This window comes from Desarmillaria tabescens (assembly GCF_030435595.1).
Source record: "Desarmillaria tabescens strain CCBAS 213 chromosome Unknown EV420scaffold_4, whole genome shotgun sequence".
In the NCBI taxonomy this organism is placed as follows: domain Eukaryota; kingdom Fungi; phylum Basidiomycota; class Agaricomycetes; order Agaricales; family Physalacriaceae; genus Desarmillaria; species Desarmillaria tabescens.
Genome location: NW_026848303.1, coordinates 104028 through 120254, shown reverse-complemented (window position 1 = coordinate 120254; position 16227 = coordinate 104028). Strand labels below are relative to the sequence as shown.

The 16227-nt window shown below is 47.7% G+C and overlaps 6 protein-coding genes across 6 annotated transcripts; 4 read left to right on the top strand and 2 right to left on the bottom strand.

Moving 5' to 3' along the window:
• Nucleotides 1–54: 54 nt before the first annotated feature.
• Nucleotides 55–2064, bottom strand: EV420DRAFT_799027 (uncharacterized protein). The gene is made up of 8 exons (XM_060483495.1): nt 1851–2064; nt 1756–1798; nt 1496–1703; nt 1338–1443; nt 1108–1285; nt 931–1045; nt 795–878; nt 55–742 (listed from the first exon to the last, which is right to left on the bottom strand). The coding sequence occupies exons 1-8, from the start codon at nt 1918–1920 to the stop codon at nt 506–508; spliced, it is 1041 nt and encodes a 346-aa protein (XP_060336713.1). The 5' UTR covers nt 1921–2064; the 3' UTR covers nt 55–505.
• Nucleotides 2065–3009: 945 nt separating this feature from the next.
• EV420DRAFT_1709185 (uncharacterized protein) lies at nt 3010–4508 on the top strand (the record flags this gene model as incomplete). The annotated part of the gene is made up of 5 exons (XM_060479584.1): nt 3010–3210; nt 3477–3501; nt 3548–3627; nt 3692–3765; nt 3793–4508. The coding sequence occupies 5 exons, from the start codon at nt 3010–3012 to the stop codon at nt 4025–4027; spliced, it is 615 nt and encodes a 204-aa protein (XP_060336712.1). The 3' UTR covers nt 4028–4508.
• EV420DRAFT_1709161 (cytochrome P450) lies at nt 3646–6212 on the bottom strand (the record flags this gene model as incomplete). The annotated part of the gene is made up of 13 exons (XM_060479583.1): nt 3646–4145; nt 4195–4338; nt 4392–4514; nt 4572–4596; nt 4647–4703; nt 4759–4951; nt 5001–5014; nt 5064–5178; nt 5233–5333; nt 5384–5547; nt 5599–5736; nt 5793–5862; nt 5912–6212. 13 exons carry the CDS (start codon nt 6210–6212, stop codon nt 4079–4081), a joined length of 1512 nt encoding a protein of 503 aa, XP_060336711.1. The 3' UTR covers nt 3646–4078.
• A 2971-nt stretch (nt 6213–9183) lies between these two features.
• Nucleotides 9184–10515, top strand: EV420DRAFT_1636446 (uncharacterized protein; the record flags this gene model as incomplete). Its single annotated transcript, XM_060476585.1, has 8 exons — nt 9184–9295; nt 9354–9395; nt 9449–9516; nt 9577–9681; nt 9740–9818; nt 9871–9885; nt 9917–10173; nt 10231–10515. 8 exons carry the CDS (start codon nt 9184–9186, stop codon nt 10513–10515), a joined length of 963 nt encoding a protein of 320 aa, XP_060336710.1.
• Nucleotides 10516–12234: 1719 nt separating this feature from the next.
• Nucleotides 12235–13340, top strand: EV420DRAFT_798786 (uncharacterized protein). Its single transcript, XM_060483490.1, has 3 exons — nt 12235–13189; nt 13255–13273; nt 13328–13340. Exon 1 carries the CDS (start codon nt 12373–12375, stop codon nt 13018–13020), a length of 648 nt encoding a protein of 215 aa, XP_060336709.1. The 5' UTR covers nt 12235–12372; the 3' UTR covers nt 13021–13189; nt 13255–13273; nt 13328–13340.
• EV420DRAFT_798892 (uncharacterized protein) lies at nt 13314–15172 on the top strand. The gene is made up of 6 exons (XM_060483492.1): nt 13314–13653; nt 13711–13752; nt 13806–14038; nt 14086–14164; nt 14217–14527; nt 14589–15172. The coding sequence occupies exons 1-6, from the start codon at nt 13542–13544 to the stop codon at nt 15036–15038; spliced, it is 1227 nt and encodes a 408-aa protein (XP_060336708.1). The 5' UTR covers nt 13314–13541; the 3' UTR covers nt 15039–15172.
• Nucleotides 15173–16227: the final 1055 nt, after the last annotated feature.

Genomic DNA, 16227 nt, shown 5'->3' with positions numbered 1-16227 from the left:
CCAGTAGTCATTATCACTCGAGATTACCGGGGATTTGTACGTTTTCTTTTAACAGTCACGACAACCAATGCTGATCTACTTTACCAGATGGTCCTAGACTATCTTTGCTTACAATTGAAATAGATACATGTATCAATATCTCATCGGTGGTTGATTGTTATGATCGGAACACTCCCACTCACCGCTCACCATAGAAGGTACCTCGAGCGCCAGTAAATGCCGTTGCATAGGACATTGCCAAAGACCCGGGTCATTCCGGTCGTTGATTGCCTACAATAATCGATGGTGGTGGTGCGACGGAACGGATATCAGTTCTGAAGCTCGCTCATACCGGAAACTCGTTTGAAATTAATCTATCGCGACAAAGTGTTCCTGAAGGGAAGCTCTCTAGTTCCTGTCTACTATAGAACACACCGAAGGGCTAAGGGTAGTTAGTTCGCCACTCTAGTAGAGAGCTTCGGTCATGTTAATGCAAAGGAAAACAACGCCAGCGTCGTCCAGCTCGCTAATCCTGAGAACGCTGTAATACTGATGACCTGCTATGTCTAACATCCGCAAGGGTCTCCGTTTCTCCAAACGAGCCGTTCATATTCTGATTATCGCCAAACTCGATGGGTCCCAAATTGGATACATTCAATGGCTGTTCCGGGGGATTGCGTTTGTCCTCAAACGTGAACATGGCAGTCTCGTTTAATTCACCTTGGCGGCTGACGAGAAGAATAACCAAGGTTGGATAGATCCCCTGGTTTGAACGGTCAATTTGGCCAGCTAAACGAGTATTAATTAATACGGACCGCGAACTGGACCTGGATCGGAGTGTAGACATCGCTGAGATTGCCAAAGGGAAGTTGAATCTCAGTGGCAATCAGAGCTATTATCTGGAGGAATTGAGGATCCGGTGTAATAAAAATCGTTCGAACGGTCACGTACTCCAGAAAGACAGTAAATGATCCCGGACTCGACAAACAAAGTGAGAACCCGTCCTGCTAAAGTTATTTTTGTCCGCCTCATCTGAAGTTCGGATGTAACCCAGTGTCTATGACGCCTAGTACAGATAACAGATCAGATCTTATTAATGTAAGGGACAACCATGACCACGACACGTACCAGGCTTTGACTCCGACAATCAAAGTAGAAAATATGTTGGTCAATAATGACAGGGCTAAGTTTATTATTTGGGAATAATTAAGCGCGTGGGTCAGGGCTGTATGGTCCATGACGATGTGCCGGCTGACGGACATGGTAGTTATCGTGACGCGCAATCCGATTGTAACGAAAACGGACACTATTATCATGTCAACCGTGAGCAGGAATCAAGATGAAGAACCAAGGCTCACAGAGGGTCAAGCATAAGAATACGAGAGGAAGGATCAAAAATTTGCTATACTCGTCTCGGCAGATTACCCATGCCCGCCAAACGACAATGCCGTCGGTTAGCACATACTGCGGAGCGTTGGATATAAATTCTTTACAGAAAATAAACTCGGATACTCACATTCAGGAGGACAAGAGCGTTCATTATGTCTTGTTTTTCGCCGTACGAAAACGCTATACTTTCCAGAGGGATGCCATGCACAAATGAGATGGTGATGACATACACGGCTTGACATATCGATACGATCCAATAGGCCGTTGAAAAGGAGAACATGAAAACCAGTATGCAGAACAGCAAAATACGCGATTTCCCTCTAAGACCTCTCTTCCTACAGGGCTATCAGTCGCAAGGCAAGAAGCTGGTAAAAGAAGACGACGCACAGCATAACAAAGGAGCAGACCAGCATGATGATTATGTACATGCCTGCGTGTTAAGATTTTAATCAACTGCTCGGCCAGGAGAGAGGGGGGCTCACCGTAAACTAAAGTTTGACAAGTTAATCTAATGATATCATACAGAATATTGAGCCCGTCTGTGTCCGTCATGTCAAATGAAACGGGATTAAGAACCGGGGGGGGGGAGGGGAGGACGAGCCTGTTGAACCCCCTTCCCAATATAAAGGATAGCTAGAAGCCAAACCCGTCCAGAGGGAACCTTACTAAAGGAAGGTGACAGTCCGAGATTTTTCAATGGGATGCTTTTGAAACATGGTGATTGCGGTACCGACGCTCCCTATACTATGGTCAAAAAGAGGTGATTGAACAGAACGATGTTAAGGTTTCGGGCGCACAGTTGCCTCCAGCATTGCCATGGCACAGTATTAGGTACGGCGCATGTTATTCTTGCAGGCTTGTGCAGGTGAGCGAATTTCAATTATATCTGTATGTTTTAGAGCATCCCGTCGTGTCAGATGATTGTAACGTACCTATATCGATCTATAAACACAGAAGACCGCTCGAGAGGGACCAGGGTTACTCGAATTCAATCACGGGTGCAACTGGGCCTGTATCAAAGCACCAGGGTGTTTCTTTGCAATGTGTCAAGCATTTTTCTTCTTTGGTTTCCTACCATCCTGAAAGTGTCCCTCCAGCGGATTGTCAGAGGAAAGAATATTGCGTCGTTGACGATGGAAATTTCAAGTCCGGAAGTACTTACTATAGCCGGCAATTAGACTACTCGGTGACCTTCCGAAGTCATCGGTTAACCGGTTATCGATTTATCTTTCATACAACCGCCATCTTTGTGAGGAAGTTGCTCAGCGCTCAGCGCTCTTATTACCATCTGGTCTTACAAAGTAATCAGCAGGGTTTCGACTCTCTCTATTTTTTTTTGCTCTACCTGTCCAACATCTCTGCATAATGCCAGTATTGGATCTCCCGCCATAGATTCTCGATGCCATTATCGATGAGCTGCACGGGGACAGGACATCACTTCTGCGAGCATCATTGGCTTGCAGAGCCTTTTATCCAAGAACCAGAGCTCATCTATTCTCTGTTGCCGTATTGACAGGCAAATCCGCCTGCGAACGCCTCCGAAAGCTGATCACCTTGTCTCCAAAGCTCGCCCTGCATTTTACATCCCTTGCAATCGTGTTCGCATGCCATCAGACTCATATACATTCTCCCACGCTTTACATGGCGCTGACGGTCATCGAATCTCTTATCAATGTCACCCGGTTATCTCTTGGCGGTGGAGAGTGGCATCGTATGCCAGATTCTGTTGTGTCGAGTCTGCAGTCCCGTTCTTACCACGTTGTCGACACTTCCCTGTTCTTCCACTTCAGATCGATAGGCGAGATTTTCTCGCTTGTCAAAAATTCTCCTGACTTGCAAGAAGTACGCATCGCATGTCGAAATAGTAGGATCATAGAGGAATGCAATGTGAACCACCCCCTTCATTTCACCCCCTACTCCGGTCTCGGTACGCATCAACGGCTCTGAGGATTTTTCGGATTCTGCTGGGACCCTTATGAAGTGGGTTTTATCGTCCGGGGCATGCCCATTTTCCTGCAATAGCATCAATAGACTCGATATAATTCTTTGAGATGCAAGCCCTGCAACTTTGTGGTGCACGGTACTCATTATCTACCGTATTGTCACAGTTGCCCCAGGAAGTGACACAGCAAGGTCCGAGCTTATCGCCATGTTATCGAAATCATGGTTGAATCATCAGCTCTTTACTCTCTAACATTGATCTTACACGTCATTTTCTATGCTCGCGAAGACGTCACATTGGATTACTTCGACTCCCTAGTGGGGATGGCAAGGGCACGCTCATGTTTATTTCCTGACTCTGCATCTCACATATATACCATAGGGAATTGCCCCGCACTCCTTGTTGGACGTGTCGCAGCAGGCCACGCTCGCCCAGACGATTCATGGCAAGGCAGCGTGATATCGGGCTCACTTTCACTTCAGGACGTGTTCTGGAGGTCAGAACTCTCAGCAAAACTCTTTCACGATGAGCGACGACCTCGAAGGGCACGAGAGAGAGGATGAGCACGCCCATCATACGTTGAAAGGATCTCGGGAAGACACTGTAAACAAGATCGTCGTATGCCGGGATGGCCCCGAGGTGCGGCTGGAGAGACTAGGAGACAGTCAATTTATTAGCGGGACTGTCGTTTATGAGGATGACATTGAGAACGTTTGACAAGTCGTACTTCTAACCAAAGTAGTTGTTTCAAAATGGGTACAACTCGTCTTAATCCAGCAACGCTTGCGCTGCAGCTGACCGCGCCTTGATCATGCATTTGAAAGGCATGGGAGAGCTATACTCGAAATTAAAGCACACTAGTACATCCAGGATGGAATGCCCACCTCGCAAAACCGCTTGTATAGGTATCACTCGGTTCAATGACCCGGCCTTCGGAATCAACCGCCTTGGAAAACGACAAAGTCGACGCCATAGATGCGATGGCAATCCAGGCAGTATTTAACGCGAGATATCTACCGGGACAGATACTGTAGGAATATTGTCAAGAGTGTCGGACTTGGTCATATCACAGGATGCGCACCGTCTTCCAAAACCAAACGCGGGTGTTGGTTCTGGTTGGACGTCTTTCCCATCTTGAGGAATGAAGCGGTCGGGATCAAATACTAGAGGGTTCGGATAATCATTTTCGTCGTGGAGTATGGCCCTGCATTGTCTGTTAATCTAAGGCTTGTTGAAGATTATAAATTAACTCGTAGCTGACCAAGCGTTTCCAATGACAGTCGCACCTACAGAAAGATAGGCATACTCTGAGAACAAAAACATACATGTAGCAGACCTGCAGGGATGTAATAACCTCTGTAAACATCCTCTTTCACGGTGCGATGAGCAATACCTAGTAAATCAAAGTCTATGAATAGAAGCATGCTAGCAGATTTGAAAGCACATACCCAGTGGTATAACAGGATTCCATCTCAGGGCTTCCAACACGATAGCATCAATATACGGCAGCTGCAGACGATCTTCAAAATTCGGTAGACGGGTGCCATGTCCGACAACAGCGTCCAGTTCGGCTTGGGCTTTGACTTGTACTTCGGGGTAAAGAAGAAAAGCGAGTATCGTGGAAAGGACAACTGACACAGTCTTTGTACTGATAAGAAAAGATGAATGATGCGCACAGGTGAAGACTTACAGTATCAGCTCCCGCTAACCGGACATAAGATGAAGCGTTCAGCGAGCATCGGGAAATATATACCAGCAAAGGCACCCCCAGCTATATTCTTTACGATTTCAAGGTGTGTTTCATTCTCTGATGCTCCATTCTTTGCTAAATTTTCCGAGACGAATGAAGGAGGTGCAAAGCCCTTAGCCTTGGACAAGAGTTAACGTGATTGAGTTCGATCAGCAGGTAAGCAAGAACATACCACTGACTCTATTGCATATTTAAATGGCTCTTCTTCCATGTTCTTGACATCTTTTCTCCAGGCTTGTGCAAGGCTCAAGAATTTTGTACCAGGCATCCATCCTTAAGACACCTTCAATACGAGTGTAGCGATCAAATATAAGCAAACTCACGCGGAAGGTATTTTAAAGGAGGGATGTAGTCGACGAGAAAGTTCCCTTCGCCTCCAAAGGCACGAACATGTTCCAGAGCCCGATCTGCCAACTCCACAAATTGATCGCCGCTAGGATTTACATCGTATCCGTAGACGATTTTCATAATGATTGATCCAGCATGGCTGGAAGATTGTCAGTTTCCAAGGACGCACTTGGCAATATGTCCAACTTACTGGCGAATATGGCGAGCAAACGCATCGGGAAATTTATATAGTTGTTGCAACAAGACCTGCGTCGCTTTCATCTGCTCAGGATAGTATGCTGGCACTGCACGAGGCTGGAAATATTGGTGAAACATTCGGCGATGTGTCCTACGACGAGGAGGAAGAAGAATTAGACCACGAACAGCATACACGCTTGTACCGACCTCCACCAGTTAGAATATCTCATAAAGCCGAAAGTATTCTCCCATCCCGCTAGCTTCAACATGGTAAAATCTGTGTTGCGTTGTCAACTCTGAGACGTTGGAGTATCGTTTATCCATACCTGGCCTATCGGAATAGTTCCCTGAACGCTTTTCGAAAAGATCCGCCGCTGCTTGGGCAGAGTTGATTATAATGGTCGGATTTCCGGGTATATCCAGATACAAGACGTCGCCGTAGGTGGCAGCCCATCGAGCATAAGTTAGCCATGGGTAATCTACGCGAACATCCCAGAGGTTCCCTATGAGCGGGAGTCCCTTGGGTCCGGGAGGGAAAGGTCTGCTTCGACGGAGAAGTAAGTTAGACAGGCGATATAATACTAGGGCACTGAACAAAAGAAATGCGAGCAGGAGAGTCGAGTTCATTGGGAAGGGGTTGCCGTGGGTGGTGTCTTTTCGTTTGTGATTCTTTAAGAGGACCGGCCTTTCCGTGGGCTTATCTCATCTCTTCTTTCGCTGTTTCCCGCCAAGAGCTTGAAAGAAGAGCAGATGATAGGTAAGCCCTGAGAGTGAATGTGTCCCTGTGGAGCCCCGGTTCGCGCACCTCGGCTCTTATAAAAGACACACTGATGCTTCTTGGTATGGATGTGTCACGATGCCGAAACCAACAACCTATGACACTAATAGTGAACGTCGCTTGATAGTCTGGTCTTGGACAAAAGCAGACCATGTGGTTGATCTACGTAAACCTCTATAGCTGCTCGCACATAAAAGAATACTGGGATATCACGGGCCCGCATTTATATTAGTTGCGAGATAAGTGACATAGATATTCGAATCAGCTGGCCATTTGGAAATAACCTCGAAAGTATAAGCAAACAACCCGGACCAAAGAGGAAGGTAGCGAGGCGGAGAGGTCGCATACAGAAATACCAAGTGTGACATATGAATTGGTGATAAGGTGGGACACAGTAGAAGATTGTCGAAGAAGGATGGATGCTGAGCTGAGAAGGTTCTTGCGCGAGGATCGTATGCCAGACACGGTTTGTGACGAGTTTAGTCTGATGTAGGGCTCCGCTGATCTGAAGTGTGGCAAGTTATGTGAGATGCGCCGATTAGAGATTGCTCATAGTAAATGCCGTCGATTTTGGAGGGGCAGCGAAATACTGCACGCAAAACTTCAAGAAGACTCGCTGTCGGAATCATGTCGAAGGATAGCCAGGGGGTCTGTCGTCGTGGAAGAAGTGGACCTAGAGTTGGAGAAAGACGTCGCTCTCCGATGATACGAGTGGATAGGAAGCTCTCTAGGATTTTGTGCAAGGTAGGTAGGGCTCGAAGCCTTCGCCTGAATTGCACACTGTGATATGATCCCAGAGACTCGGAGAAGAGACCCTAGGGCTATGGGTACTGATTCCGGTGACTTCAGACTTCGAAAAGTTGTGTAAAGCGGTGGTAATTGTTCGCTGTCACAATACGCATCTCGAGCCTGCCAGTCTTGGAGAAAATGCCCCAATGAGAATAGGCAGGGCTACCGGTTATGCGCCTATATGCGATTACGCTGTTGAAGCGGTACCTATATGAATTTAAGTAAAATGTTCAATCAACATCTGTTTCAGTACCCACCTAGAACAGATCCAGGTTTTCAATTGCTCTGCGCCACCCTCCCCTCCGTTTCGACGTAGATGAGCATTGTATTCCTTTGTCGTTGGCAGCGCCAGTTTGTTCGAGAACGCTGCTGTATATTATGGTCTAGTACTGGGGACGTGATTCCGGTATCGTATCCCATAATTTGATTAGAGCGGGTATGAGGAATGTTCCACTCCAGTGGTGCTTCCCAACGACAACGGAACTTCGTCGAGGAATACATCCAAACATGGTGAGCGCGAGGATTTCGAGACGTCACTGTTCCTCGTGTCCATCCCATACGCAACGATTTACGTGCGAAGAACGATTTCTTGCCACCACATAGGCATATCGAGCTCGGTAGCATCCAGCGAAGATAGAGTGAGAAACTGATAGGAATTCGTCCTCACATGGCCACAGCCAACGATTCATGACTCTGACAGCAAGCATATAGGTACGTTCTGTTCACAGTTAATATAAATCGGCAGCGCGGTCGACCTCAACTCACCCGGTTGATGTACTTCTTTGTCATTGTCCACATTCACTCCTTCCTTAGCTTCCTTAGCAAGTTTTATCCCTAGATTCCTTGCCTCTAATCATGCGGGGATGCCGATTGAAATTGGTTTGGCTCGCCCTGTCCAGCCTGCCGCCGCCCAGGGTCGGTATGGTACGCGATATAAAGCAAAGAGCAAGGCATTGTCAAGCGGAAGCGAGAATCAAGGCAGGCTATCGAGCATCGGTCGCCACTTGCTCTCTGTTACCGGGTGCTTGAAGGAGGATACTGTTCAGAAGAGAAACGGTCGTCGTGGTTCGGATGGGACTTCCGGCCCGGATGATGCGGTTAGTTGATCGGAAACTGTCGGCCCATCGGCATCAAGTCCGACACTGCTCTTTTCTTGGCTCTTTCACCAACGCTCCGAATCCTATATAACAATACGTCTCCCACCCTAGCTAGCGGCTGAGGACTCGTAATTTATATTATATTCGAGGCACCCAGGGAATAATCTAGTAGCAGGGGCCTATTACCACGAGACCCCATGAATAAGTCATCTCACCATCTGTCGATCTTTGATCCTTGTCAAAGGGGATGATTTACAGTGGGATTACAAGCATTTTCATGAGGGCAGCTATGAAGGGATCTCTGTCAAAAAACTGCAGGTAATTATATTTCTCCCTTTACATCCACCCCGCGTCGCATTTACGATTTCAGCACGAGAATACGGGAATCGAGGCTACCAATGGCCTGTAGTTGTTAAGAATCTTGAATCTGATATCGCTGCAAGGCCCCAGGACGATTTCAATCCCGCCATCTGTCGATCTTTGAGGTGGGTCATATGTCGAAGGAGATTATTCATATGCACGTATTCTCATGATGAGATCTGTCAGAGAATCGGGGTGATCATAGTATGTGTTACACCTAATTCATGGTCATGGAATTCCTAAAAGGTTTCCCTCTGGGAAACATACTAACATTCCGTTTTTCGTCAGGACAGGGATACCCAGTGTATTCCAATACTCGTTCCACTCGAAATGAAATCGCTTTTACCATCGTTGGATATCAAGGAATCCAAGAATAGAGGGTCTTCAAGACCCACCCCTTCACAAAGGCACTAAAGGTGGACTTCTCGACCCTGCTGATCATCGTTACAACAACTCCGCCGCAGTTTTTTCTATGTCGGTAGGGCTCTATGTGCCAGCCCAGGCCCCAAGGTGATAGGCAATGTGGTGGTATATTTTACCAGGCAGACCACCCCCTTCCTCATCCTTCACTCAGATGGCCGCTCAGACCAGCATCCCACCAGACCTTTCCGACGCTGACAGAACCATCATATTTCAAAGTCTTGACACGGAATTGAATTCAAGGATACTTTACTCTCTATTAACTGGTGCGCATGTTGATTCAAACTTTTGATATGCGTGTCTGATTAGTGGGCTCTACTATAGGGTTATATACCGGAGTCGTTGCCGTCATGTTGTGGAACATCTGTGAGGGTAACATGTCTACTCCCACGCGACATAAGCTAACGCGAACGACGTAGTCACGAACAAGTCCCGGCCTGTCGGATGGGCTATAGTCGTCGTCATAACCCTCCTCTATATTGTTACTGTCATCGACTTCGCCCTCATCTAGTCGAACATCCGCTCTGTATTTATCGACCACGGACAGAATCTTTGGACGGAAAATGTGTTTTACGGGAGTCCTGGAGTAACGACGATAATTAGTGCGGGTACGGCAAGCGCCATCGGTACTATCCTCGCGGATTCTACCATGGTGCGCGCGACAATGCTAATTTTCGACTCAACCCGATTCTCACTTGAGCCTATTGTAGATCTGGCGCTGTTGGATAGTCTGGGGCCGGCAATGGGTGATCGTTCTCCTGCCTATACTTTTCCTTCTTAGCGCAACTGGTAAGATCTCTCAGATCCCTCACTCAGCTGATTTACTTGAGGATCGGTATAGCATTCAAAATTGTTGGTGAATACCAAGACTTCACCATCTCCAACAGCTACACTTTTGAATTCGTGCTCTATTCATCCTTCCCTCCTCGCTACAACTTTCTGGTGCACCGCTCTTATCGTCTACCGCATTGTCACTGTAGGAGGCGAGGCAGTGGGGGGTGGAGTGAGAACTTACCGTCATATCATCGAGGTCTTGGTCGAGTCGTCGGCTCTTTATTCAGCATGCTTAATCTTATACGTGGGGTTCTACGCTCGTGATTCCTACGTGGGACCGTACTTTGATATCTTAGCGGGAAGTGCAAGGGTATGCTCGTGTGCTTGTGCTTTTTCTCTAGGTTCGCGTCTAACAGGCATACCATAGGGAATTGCCCCGACCCTCCTTGTAGGACGTGTTGCCGCAGGTCATGCCCGCCCAGATGACTCGTGGCAGGGGAGTGTGGTATTGGGCTCGCTCCGCTTCACTTTTGGGACGCACACCAGAGGCCATGGTTCCACGATGAGCGACGATCCTGAAGCTCAGCGGGAGGGAGGTAACGAGTATGGTCATCCCATCCTCTCAGCGGAATCCCGGGGAAATGGTCTCGACGCCCAGCAAGATAGACCGGAAGACGATCCAAACACCGTACTTGTTGTTTCAAGGGATTGACGGCGTGAAAATGTCTTTATGACTGCATGCATTTTGATTGCGCTGTGTTCGTTTTATGTCCTCACGCTATTTTTCAGGCTCTAATTCTTTACTTATTGAACATTATGCACGTGTTTTAGCCTTATTGGTATCCCCATACGTTTTCGTTCGCTTCGTTGTCACGACTGGTGTCTTCCTGTCTGGAAAGGATACACATTGAGCGGGAGTTTACTAAGGCCGTGGGTGTATAGACAAGTCGTAGTTTTGTTAGAAGGTTTCGAAGGGGATGTTTGACACACCAAAACGCGGGTGGCAGTTCGAATGTGTGAGACCTGGACAAGTGCGAAGTTACTCATTCATAAATCCCCGAGAGTAGGGAATCCAACGAATTTACTGAAAAAAACAACAGAGTGAAAGAAATAATTTGTGAAACTATAAATTTGTAGAATGACACACGTCATGGTCGAGCATCGAAATTTATGCGTCATATTTGTCAGGATGTCTACCGCCTACTGGCCAAAACGGGAATTGAACGTCTTTCTCGAGAACTCTCACGGATCTCCAGTATTTTCAGGTTCTGGGAAGCCGATCGTCTTTTTTTGAGTCGCTCTCGCTTATTTTACTCTCGCTCGTATCTTTTCTTCGCTCCAGACCTGGGACAACACCGCCGCCCTTCAAATTGATTTCAAATTTGCTTTTGGGGTCCTGGGTGGCCCATCTTCACTGCATGCGTGGCGGGTGCCGTTGGGAGCAGTACGAGAGGGATGGGTGTTGATTGTGCACGTGAACGTTGGTGCATCGATGCTATAGCTACAACATGGTTACGATGTTTGTATTTTTTCCCCGATATTTAGTTGATGCTTAGTCTTTTTTCTCAGCGGCCATTTCGACCTCGAAAATCGTCATTCGTGCATTAGAATGTCTTAAACATATGCCTCGTGAGTGGCAACGCATTGGCTGTTCGACGTCGAGGCTGGTTCAGGGAGAGTTGGGCAGGCGTGTCACGATGTATTGTGCGTTCTCTTCATAATTTCATTTGTTCTATGCGTGATTCCCAATATTGCTGTCTCTTTCTAGAACTGTAATCACGAGTCCTCCGCCCGCACTCCTCGCCAAACCAGGAGTATCCGTTGCAGCAATCCGACCCAGCCGCGCTGGAATTATCTCTACGATCGCCAGTTTTGCACTGATGCCGCGTATGCCGAGCAAGGAGTGGGAAATCTTAGGTGGATAGGAGACGGAGACAGTTTGTCGACGCTATCCCTTTCTCTACCCGACATCTCCATCACCGTCCATCGATAGCCGAGAACATCCCAACACGACGTATTGCCTTCCTAAGAACTGCGACCTTATCATCGACCTCCGAAAAACAAACTTTTGGACTATCGAAATCCTGCGAGCAAGAATTGGGCGGTCTCAGGTGACTTTATCCTAATGCAAAGTGTCAAGATCCGGCAACCGATGGTACGAGGGAGGGATGGCAGAGACGGAAAGTGATGCGGGGCATGTGTGGAGGGATTCTCAGCCACTCTCCAACTCTTCCTTCCCGCATTTTGCCGATCTGCCCATTGTCCAAGATCTATTGCCCACGCATCCTGCATCTCGCCATCACTGATCCAGTTCAATGCTGCGGATCGGCTAGCCTCGAGCTAGCTCTGGAAGATTCGTGATGCGAATGGGCAATATTTGGCTTGCAGGAACGAGGGACGTTTCAATCTGTGATGCTTCTCAAACGGCGTCGATGACCAAATCCTGCGTTGAGAGTAAAAAGCTCTTCAGCTGTGCTGGACGGTGAGGCTATGGCGTAATGTCTCCGAACACGTTGATAATCTCTCGAATCACCGGCGCCACCCCTCGCGTCGTCCCATATGCAATGATATGTTGTGCAGACCAGTGATGTCTCTAGCTGCCGCGTATCGAGCTCGTCAACGTCCCACTTTAGAGGATAAACAGCTGATACTCGTCCATTCTTGTCCAACCACAACCAACGGTGTACCGCTCCGACAACCAGCCAATAGCCATGCTATATTTGCACTTAGCATAAATCGACAGCACAGTCAGGTTCGATTCACCTGGTGGATGTGCCTCCTTTGTCGTTGTCCGCCTCCATTCACTCCTCTGTTCTGTTCGCTCTTCGGTAACACCAACTTCTCTGCCTTCAACCATGCCGAGACGTCGGCGGCGGTTCCGCTCGCTCTCTCCGAGCCATCGTCTGTAGTGGATGTTTTCACCTTCGAGCCGAGGCAAAAGCAAGGCCATCGATTATCGGACATCCGTTGCTCCTGGGAGGCTGCTGTTCCAATTCCTGGTTTAGTCGTCGTAGGCCGCCGGCCCAGAGCAGTCGTTTCTTCGTCGTCTTACACACTCTCCGAATACTACAATTTTCATCAAAACGATGAAAGCTTGCGTGAAGGCGGAGTGCACATCTGTTCCAGGCACGCGGTTTTCTCCTTCCGTGTTACACAAGAGTACGGCATAGACTCCGAGTCGAATATAATTGTGCTTGTTAACAATCTTGATCCCTGAATTGGATATCATTGCGCGAACCACGGTATGCCATAGCATTCCGACCTTCCGACCTTGGGGCCTATGGATCTTTGGAGATGTTTTATGCCCTGATTACGCTTCATGGCCGTGAGATCTCATCAGAGAATCAAAGTAATTTTAGGCTTCTCTCACAACTCCGAGGCGTAAAGTGTGTGCTACGAAAAGATTCCTGCACCAGGAAACATACTAACACTCATTTGCTTGTTGCGACAGGGATACTCAAAAGATGCTGGTTGGTTCGGTATGCTCTAGCGCCCCCCAATGAGATCGTTGAATGTTTTTGAAGGTCAAGTTTCAACAAGTCTAAAAATATAGAAATATTTTTGACTCTTCCCCTTGCGGAGGCAGTGCAGGTGATGCCCTTGATGCACTACGCACTGATAATCTTGCAAACCCTTAGAAGGGCTCTGCTGTGCCGCCGTGTGGTATATCTCAAGCGATGTGGTATATTTCATTTCAAATTATTCTAGTCCCATCTCTCATCATTCTACCTATTCTCAATGACTGTTCAGACCAACATCCCGCCAGACCTTCCCGACAGTGATAAAGCTATCATATTTGAAACTCTCGATGCTCACTTAAATGCAATGATCCTTTGTGCTCTATTAAATGGCATGTACATTCATTGAGACCTGCAGTGTCTCCTTCTGATCAGAGCTTTTAACATAGGCATATATTTTGGAATTGTCACTATCACACTGTGGGATATCTGTGAGGGAAACTGTATACCCACCATACTACGCAAGCTGAAGAAAATCCCACAGATACAAACAAGTCCCGGCCTATCAAACAAGCTCTGACCATCATCATTGCTCTCCTCTATATTATTACCACCGTTGACTTGGCCTTTGACTGGTCGGTTGTCCGCTCGGTGTTTATTGATCATGGGCAGAGTTTTTGGACAATGTTCCTGTTTTACACCCAACCTGATAGCTGGATATCACTGGTGACTGGTATCACGAGCACTGTTGCTACTATCCTTGCGGATATCACCATTGTGTGTAACATATTGCTTATTTTATATGAAGCTTATCGTGATGGTAGATTTGGCGATGTTGGATAGTCTGCAGTCAGCAATGGCTGACCGTTCTGCTACCCGTAGCTTTTCTTATATGCGCAGTTGGTAAGGTATCTCGTATCTTTTGATTAGCTGACTCACCCAACGGTTGATGTAGTCTTCAAAATGATTGGTGTATACAGAGGTTACATCTCCCCCGAAGATGTCTATGCTCTGGGTTTTGTGCTTTCTTCATCATTCGTTCTTGCTACGACCTTATGGTGTACATTGCTCATTGTCTACCGTATCGTCACTGTAGCTCGAGCAGGAACTGGTATAGGAGCCGGACTCAGGACTTACCGCCATGTTATCGAGGTCATCGTCGAATCATCAGCTCTTTATTCCGTCACACTGATCCTATATCTGGCCGTCTACGCCCGCAATGATGCTTCAGTGGCTTACTTTGATCCCCTCGCAGCAGTGGCAAGGGTACGCTTGTCTTCTTCAAGTTTTTCCCTGCCTTTGCATCTCATTGACTGTTATCATATAGGGAATCGCTCCGACGCTCCTCGTTGGACGTGTCGCGGCTGGACATGCCCGCCCAGATGAGTCTTGGAAGGGAAGCGTAATATCGGGCACCCTCCGATTCCACAGGACACAAACTAGAGGCCAGAACTCTGAGCGGGATTGTATGAGTAGTGATCTAGAAGCCCAGCAAGAGGGATTAGATGACGAATACGACCATTGCCCTCTGACCGAGTCCCAGGAGGATGCTCGTCTTGATTCGGAAGGCGTCATACATGAGGATAGGCGAGAGAGAAATGGCGAAGATGGTCGTCACATACTGAAGGGCTCTCAGGCAGATATCGATGTCGAGAATGTCATCCCCGAAGCCCAGCCAGATGAGCATTTCAACAGGGAGAAGGAAATTCTTGGGGATGAGCTCGAGACTGGACCTGATGACAATCCCAAAAAGATCCTCGTCGTACCAAGGGGTTGATTATGTTGGTGCTGATATTGAAGGCTGTTTTCTTGATTCATGTTCCATACCTAGCTTCGTCCTCTCGACTGGTCTGGTTATTTATTGATCATAGCAAATACACCTTTTGGAAAAAATCTCGAGGATTCCGTGCAAGGACGATGGGACGTTGTTCATCCGTTGCTGCTGCTTATGGCCGCGCTAGCAGACCTGCGACATCGCTTGTCGTGGCCTGGTGCTGGCACGGCGTGACTTGACCTCAGAAATCTGGAAGGGAGACACGAGGGCTATGGGTACTTTGAAACGTTCTGCAAAAGCGATGGTAACTTTTCGCTGTCACAATACACGTATCGAGCATGCCAGTTTTGGAAAAAAATGCCCTGATGAGAATGGGCACGACTATCGATCTCCGTTTGGACACAGATGGACATTGTATGAGTCCCTTGTCATTGGCAGAGCCAGTTTGTTCGGGAACGCAGCTCACGGTGTATGTGCGAAACCGTGATTTTTTTCTGCCTTGAGTGGTGGTGGTGGTGGTGTTACCGGCGCCAGGTCCCAATAAGGAACGGCCGGGTCCACAGCCATGACATGGCGAACCATGCGCTGTGGCTGCGAAGGCTCATACCGTTGTAATCACACTGTTGAGTGCGTCTCGCGGAGTAGAGACTCTTCGCAGAGCACACAATTGAATGAAAAGTGATGAAGATGAGACAGAACATAAATAACAAAGCACGATCGAGCACGGAGAACCAGTTAGCATTGGCGTATACGTCGAAAATTCGGTGTAGTGTATGACTCCTTTAAGAATCACTGCTGTCCAAAAGGAGGAGCGTTATGAAATGGCTCATCAGACATGTGCGTCAGTAATGACGGTGAAAGAACATGTGAGCAAATGTAAAATACGTAACGGGAAAGTGAGACGTGGTGCACGGACCATGGGGTGTATGGAAAGTTACAGGTCAGCAGCAATGAGAAGATATCGAGCGCAATGGGAGCGTACAAATCATCCACCAAGAAACGAAGAACTACAGACTGTAGGAACGGAATGCAAGCATCAGGTGAGCATAACAAACGAGGTCCGCTATAGCGTGCCTGCAGCGATGCTCGAGCCTTAGCCCATAAAACGATGAAACGGGAACAACGAACAACGAAGCAGGCAAGCTCCTTCGAAAAAGAGACTGTCTGCGAACGAAACACCGAGTACCACTAG

Coding starts and splice junctions, on each gene's coding strand:
- EV420DRAFT_798786 (XM_060483490.1), top strand. CDS start 12,373: ATGTTGTGCAGACCAGTGATGTCTCTAGCTGCCGCGTATCGAGCTCGT.
- EV420DRAFT_799027 (XM_060483495.1), bottom strand. CDS start 1,920: ATGACGGACACAGACGGGCTCAATATTCTGTATGATATCATTAGATTA. Junction 1,704..1,755: donor GTCTGCTCCTTTGTTATGCT/GTGCGTCGTCTT, acceptor ATAGCCCTGTAG/GAAGAGAGGTCTTAGAGGGA. Junction 1,444..1,495: donor ACGCTCTTGTCCTCCTGAAT/GTGAGTATCCGA, acceptor AACGCTCCGCAG/TATGTGCTAACCGACGGCAT.
- EV420DRAFT_798892 (XM_060483492.1), top strand. CDS start 13,542: ATGACTGTTCAGACCAACATCCCGCCAGACCTTCCCGACAGTGATAAA. Junction 14,039..14,085: donor TCCTTGCGGATATCACCATT/GTGTGTAACATA, acceptor TCGTGATGGTAG/ATTTGGCGATGTTGGATAGT. Junction 14,165..14,216: donor TTTTCTTATATGCGCAGTTG/GTAAGGTATCTC, acceptor CGGTTGATGTAG/TCTTCAAAATGATTGGTGTA.